Source organism: Rhagoletis pomonella, unplaced genomic scaffold (assembly GCF_013731165.1).
Source record: "Rhagoletis pomonella isolate Grant_MI unplaced genomic scaffold, Rhpom_1.0 Rhpom_scaffold_00004, whole genome shotgun sequence".
NCBI classification, from domain to species: domain Eukaryota; kingdom Metazoa; phylum Arthropoda; class Insecta; order Diptera; family Tephritidae; genus Rhagoletis; species Rhagoletis pomonella.
The window spans coordinates 1,533,887-1,541,261 of NW_023458558.1; the positions used below are offsets into that span (position 1 = coordinate 1,533,887).

At 34.8% G+C, this 7,375-nt stretch overlaps 1 protein-coding gene across 1 annotated transcript in view; it reads left to right on the forward strand.

Moving 5' to 3' along the window:
* The window catches only part of LOC118736787 (headcase protein), a 223,766-nt gene that overhangs the window by 209,167 nt on the left and 7,224 nt on the right, over positions 1-7,375 (forward strand). The window contains 1 exon segment of the mRNA XM_036466818.1: positions 4,216-4,404. Coding sequence (XP_036322711.1) covers positions 4,216-4,404 — 189 coding nt within the window.

Here is a 7,375-nt window from a genome sequence, read left to right on the forward strand (position 1 = left end):
ATTGACAGCCAACACCCAGCAGCCAAAAGGCGGGAAAGTGCATTTTTTTAAACCAACCATAATGCATCCCTCAAGGGTCCGTCTGCATGTCCCGAAAACAAATACAATTGTATGGAAGTATGTAACAACTATTTTCTATTGTTTCCTTTTATTTTTATTTTCATTTTCGTTTTCATTTAAATCTACAGCATCGCTGTTTGCTGAAGCAGAACGACACATGAAGACTTCGTTAGATGCGCATATTACTTTTCAGCTGCGGTGTTTTCGACAATTCCTCAATGGTTATGTATTGTATCCTATTATCCTTCGCGCCCTCCGTCGCACCGTACAGCAGCAGCGCATCGCCAGTTCACATTTTGGGCAAATATTTATTTTTATTGTTTCGTTTTGCTGGTTGCTCGCTCTCCTTATCGCTTTATTTACTCTCCTTTTGTGCTTTCGGTATAGAAATCACTTAATCTATTGAAACCTCTTTCAAGCGGCAATATCAGCGCCATCAAGCAACAACAAATAAAGGATAGATGATATATATGTACATATCTTGGAACAATAGCGCAAATACTCATACTCAAATGCTGTCAACAACCACGCCTACTTTGCCCATAGCTGCTTGGCTTTGCTTTATTTAAGTATTTTATTTGCGATGTGCTATATTTTGTCCATTCAATGCCAACAAAACGTATTTATATGTATCTACATATTATCGAGCAGGCATACAATTTATTTTATCTTCCCTGTAATTTTACTATACTTTTGCCCAATCTCAAAATTAGTGCAAACGTTCATTAATCGAATTTATTGTTTTACTTTCATTCGAGTGTTATTTTTACGTTCGTCTTCCCTCAGTTATTGTTTCTTGGTTTGATGATTGTTGCCGTTTGCCTGTATCCACTAACTTCTAGCTTCTCCACTGTCTATGTTTAAGTCAATATTAATTTGTTGCTTGTTTGCAGGCGGCGCACTGCAATGTCAATAATCATCTTCACAGCCTCATCTTCCTCCGTTATCTATTCTCTATTTATTTAGAACTGCTTTATGTTTGCCATTTGTCTAATGCGAATTTGCTTTACGACATATCGCGCACGATCGTCAAAAGTGACACAACTCAAAATTTGACATTTTTGGAATTATGCACTAAAAATGTGCACAAATCTTTTATTTATCTTTCAGCAAAGGCTAGAGCAAATTTTTGTTATTATTTTGGGGAAAAAACTTAAGGTGAAGTCCCATTTGCACCATGTGCTAGGAAATTATTTTTCACATTTTCAGACGAACCTGTGATTTTGAGTTGTGTCACTTTTGAAGATCGTACGCGATATATCCTTATATACATATGTACATAGTCCTCGTACGCAAGTGTGTTTAGTACTGATTCTTGCTTTTATTTGTTGTGATGTGCATGTATGAGTTCGTAATTGCGTAGAATGCAAATTATCTAACGAAGTATATTGAATCATCCTAAAATGGCCGATTTAAACCCACATTTGCGGTGTCTTGTGAAAAGACAATTTCTTTCGGTCCACATAAGTAATAAAAACTACTTCAAGCAGTGGGATTGAAGGTTCTTCTACCTTAGTTTAGCTGAGTATGTTCGGACAGCTGGTTCTATAGTACGTCTTATGTTTGCCAGTTCGCCAAAGAGTCGCGGGTATGGTCTCAAACCTCTTAAGGATGCTAGATGAAGCCTTGCGGTCTCGTTGGGGCCTTACAGAAGGTGGGACTTCTGTTAACTGTGTTGTATGGATTCTTGATGAGAGTTTTGTTGTTAGTCGTGCCAGCGGGTATGTTGGGAGTCCCTCCGCGTAGAGGGTTGACAGGTACGGTATATGGCCATTCAAGTGTCCCCACACGCCAGTTGTGCTCTTTTCTCAGTGAGGTGGTTATTTTTCCACGATGCATTCTCAGTACTAGGGCTGGGAACGTCATCCGGATTTTTCAACTATCCGGATACACAGAATATTCGAATATCCGGATACCTAAATGAAAAATCCGGTTACTCTGGCAGCTAAGATAATATTCGGCTATCCGAATATCCGGATTTTTCGTTATCAAAACGATATTCTCTCTTCTCAATACCAGGCGCTCATAAATGTGTAGTAACAAGTTTTCTATTTCTCGCACAAAATCGTTTGTAAATGTTCTGTTATAAGTTTTTAAATTTCCAAAATTCTTTTGGAATTTCAAAAGCTTCTATAAAAACGAACTAAAAAGTTCAACAAACAAATTTATGCGTATAGAAAACTTGCTACTTCATATGCATGCATAAGCGCCAGTTTTTGGGAAATTAAAGTATCGTTTCGTAAAAATAAAAAATATATATATATATATAAAATTCACCGCGAGAGTCTTTTCATGGCTTTAAAAGATCATGGACGGAATGATGAAAGCTGTTATGATACTTTTGGCCGTGGTGAATGCTTTACCAAATTGTAGCATTTCTAAAAAAGTGATAACAAGAATAGTGCCATTTGTTAATATTGTAACAGAACTATACAAAACAGAGGATCAACTTCAAGTCCGCCAAAGAGCTAATACACTCTATTGTTTGCATAATTGAATTCAGGAATATTATTTATCAGTTTGTTGATTTTTTTTTTTGGATATCTGAAAATACGAATATTAACCGGATCTTCGTAAATTCGTATAACCGAATAATTGCACAAACGAATATCAACCGGATATCCATACTATCCGGATTTTATTCGTGTCAGCGGATAATCCGCATGGATATCCGGATATTCGAATATGCGGATAGTCCCAGCCCTTCAGCACTTTATTTGCTCTTAAATTGTTGAATTTTTTCATATCATGAAATATCGAAATTCACGTGCGTCGGTCACATACTCACTCACCCGATAATAGAGTAATGAACGTTCCTAATCTTCATGTAATCGGCTCTGATGGATACCTGAATGTATTTTTATTATATTTTGGATTATATTGTTTTCGTGCTTTCACTTCCAGTGTGGAGCCGCGCGTCTATTCAAGTCAATAAACGCATTAGTCTGGGCCAGAAATACCTTGCAACCGCTCAACATATGGCTTTGATGTACAAAATTCTGTGTACACATACACAAATATGCACTCGTGTGCATACAATATTTAGATTTAGAGATAAATGCGGCTATACGACTTGAAGAAGCATATGTTTCCTTTAAGATATTCGGAACTTTCTATACACTTTTCTAAATATTTGTAAATGTGCAACCCATCTTGTGACAGTCTTGTTTTGCTCTATTACTATATTAACCACAAAAATGCACTTACACTGTCTTATTCTTATTGATTATCAATTTGGGAATACATACCTAGTATGTTATGCCAAAGCCGGCGATACTAAAGTATGAACATACATACATATGTATGTATACGTACATATGTAAAGAATCAGGATTTCCCAACACGTTCATTCGCTTTGTCTGCAGCTTTAGCTCATTCAAGACTTTAGGGAAATCCGATGTTATTGGCATTATTCGCATACTGCTTCTAGCCTTGGCTAAGCGTAATGGAAGGATGAAGGACCTTATTGTACAAATGTATGTATGTATGTACGTTATGTGCATGTGTTGGTTGGTCGTATGTTCATTCACACAGCTACTTATGCGAATTCAATTTAGCATAACTTAACGGTACCTTATTATTGTATATTTTGCAGGTATCCTTTAGTCAGGTTGAAAACTGTGTGCACTCGTGTCTATGTTGTGTTTGTGTTGACTTACTTGGTGTTAGTCAGTAGACTTAGGAGCACTCCTTTAGTTTGAGGAGAGCGATTGGCGCACTTTGTTTCGGCACGTTTCGCCTTTACAGTTCATTTGTTTGTTATGCTGCATTGTTGCCAGTATTTTCGACGGGCATTGTGGTTTAGGTAAATTGGATTTTAAGTGAAGCTGGTATGCTCTTCTTGGTCCTTTATTACTACTGTAGCGAGTGCAGTTTTGACGCTCTGATGCGAGGATAGAAAAGACCAAAACAATTTGTATCAAAGTTCAGTTGTGTGTTGGAGTTATTCGTACATACATAATAATTTAAAACATAAACATAAGCATGTCCACCAATACTTTTACATATGTAAATTTAAAACAAAAATACTGAGAGATATGAAATTTTCGAAATGTAAGACCGCAAACATTTTTTGTATCCTTTTTGAAGCTAATTTGTAATTTCACATAGTTTCTTTATAATATAATAGATAATATTCACAATTCTTTCTTTCAGATCGAAGACGAAGGCAACCATGGCAACGATGAAACCCGTCTTTTCATTCTATCTTCCTTGGCTCAGTCTCAAATGAGTCGTGTCGCATGCATTTTATGCGAGGAGCCGATGTTGGTTTTCGATCGCTATCCGCTCGTGGATGGATCCTTCTTTTTGAGTCCGAAACAACATTCAACCGGCTGCATTGAAGTAAGTTGGCTTATTAATAAATATATATGTATGTGAGACATTCTTTTTCATATCGGAGACCAAATTTGGTGTCACACTTTCGATTGGCTTCAAATTTTTTTTATGGGTTCTATACATGAAATAAGCTAACACGTGTTCGAGGAATATTTTCTTCGCTTTTTTCTTTGGTGATATGATCTGTCAAAATTTGAATTATTTTTCGTGATTCTGACTAATCATGGACTCCTTCAAATCGTTATATCTCGGGTTCTGCTAATCGTAGAGACTTTATCTAAACGTCATTTTAACCATAAATGAATTTTTACCATAAATTTAAGTTAGTTAAATGTAATTGTATAGTAGATTTTTTCAACTTTCTCTTAGTATTATATAAGGCTCATTTTACACCGACGCTAAATAAAAATAGTACGGTGCAAAAAATCAAGAAAATTGCACGAATCTTTTAAGTGGCAGAGTACATGTTATAGACCCCGAAGAGAAATTAAAAAAAGTGTTTAAAAACACCTTGAACTTCTTGATTTAGTCTTCTTACCGAAGAAATATTTTCAATTTAAACTAATTTTGGCCCAGAAACTTGTTAAGTTATTCTAAAATAATTACTACATCAAGAATATTAAAAAAAATTACGGAAATGCTTGAAAGAGGTAAAGTGAATGACTCTGGTTTTGTTTGAAATATGAACACCAACAGCTACCCTTTGTGGCTTCATATTTCGACAGTACATACATACAAAGATTTAAGTTGACCATTAAACCACAAAACAATTAGTTCGATTGCCACCTTCTACTTTGTTTTCTTGGTTACATTTTTAGACGTCACTACAACGCACAGTGAGCTGAAACGAAACCGTGCGGTCAAAATAAAATATCTCCGTTTAGAACTAACTGTTTTGGCTGCTTTTTTAATTAAATGTAAATGTATGTATATTTCACGGGCAAATTGTACGAAAAAAAGTTTTAATCAAATATTCAAGGTCACTTGTATGTAGGTCAACAAAAAAAAAAAAGGATGAGTAAAGTTCTATTAAAAGAATCGGTAAATGTTATTTTTTTGCCTTGATTTTACCTTTAACCTTAACCTTAACTTTAAAGTTAACCCTAACCTTAACCTAACCTTAACTTTAAGCTCAACCTTAACATTAACGTTTATCTAATTCCCTGAAAATCTCAATCTGAGCCTCTTATGTCTTAACACAATTGTCACCGCTGCGCATGCTTGGTATACCTACATATGTACACTTTCTTAATTATGAAAAAGCATCCATGAAGTGTAAAATGCTTAATTTTAATATGGGCGTATTTGAATTGAATACTTCCATTATACATGCACTACTTTTGAAAACGTTTTTATTTGATTTTACTATATTTCCCCCTCAGAGTATACTCAATATGTTGCGCGCTAAATTTTGGTATGAAAGTAATATCTTTAAATGCGTACATTTTTAAACGATAACCAAATAAAAAATATTCATTTTTATTATGTGTTATTTCCCTCAGTGTACTACTTTTTCCGTTACATTTACGTCCAACAGAACGCAAAGAGGCTTCACTTCAAACGTTTCACATGAGCATTTTTAATAGAAAAACAATACTGGTACACAACTCATACGTGTGAAATCTTACTTGTTGACCTACAAGTGACCTTGAATATTTGTTTAATTTTTTTTTACATACCCTTTGGAATATACGTTTTTAGTATCTTTAATTAAAAAAGTTAATTCCAAGAGGAGATACTTTATTCTGTCCACAGGTTTCGTTTCAGTCCATAGTGTGACGTGTAAAGTCAAATTCCGCTATATAAAAATGTAGTCTCTTCCCAAACACTTACTTTACGATTGTTACATTTACTGATATTAGTTTCTCATTTAATGGAATAGTAAAACTTTTTCAACCCATTTTTTTTTATCGCGAAGTACCAGTGAACGAAAAACGCCTACAAAAGGGTACGCGACCGCAGCATTTTTTAACAACAAACATAGCTAAAAGGAGAAAAGGCCAAAAATACAGCCACCACCACATCTCATATTGATGTTGCATGCAACATCGTTTGGCTGCATGACGAGAACAGCATCTGCCTAGATATTTGTCAAAATGTAAATTCATGTTTATGAAAAACATATGTACATATGTATGTGTGTGTGTAAGTATGCATGATGCAGTCATTTTACCTTTCGAATCGGGACTTAGCTAAGTTTCCTTACGCCTACTCGATAAGTCCAAATTTCATACTCTTTCTCGGGTGACTTCTTCGCTCTGTGCAACTTGCCATTCAGCTTATGCGCAAACAAACTTGTGTACATATGTATGCATACCCTGCAGGAAATTGAATTAGTCTGAAAGTAATTTATAAACTACATTATTTTTAATGATAACTAATTGAAATTCTCACTATTGTACCTGTAATGAACTCATTTATATAACATGGCGATGTCCTAGGAAGCAGTCAATTGCCTTTTCCTGCATGTATTTTCAACTACTTTAAAATGAATTTCGCTTAAACAACTTCAAAGTCAGTATGTTTCGTTTAAATACGCTTTCGTCCTGTACTTCACAGATGCTTTTTCATAACTAAGAAAAAACGAAATTAAAAATTTTAAATTAAATGAGATTTGAACATGGACATTCTTGGCTACGACCAATTGTAGCAAACATCTTTACACGCTCAGCTATAACCAGACATGTAAATGTGCTTTCAAATGTTTAGTTTGAATTGTGCGTAAGCAGCAAGTCGACTGTACGACTCTGCATTTAATTTCAACTACTTTAAAATGAATTTCGTTTACACAACTTCAAAGTCAGTATGTTTCTTTTGAATACGCTTGCGTTGTGGACTTCGCAGATGCTTTTTCATACTTCCAAGACACAAATTGTTTTTATTTTGAGCAAAAAGAGTATAAAAATTCGAAACATTTACCATTTACTCATTGCATTTGTTTTAAAGTTGTCTTTCAATTAGTTGATTAAAAAAAAAA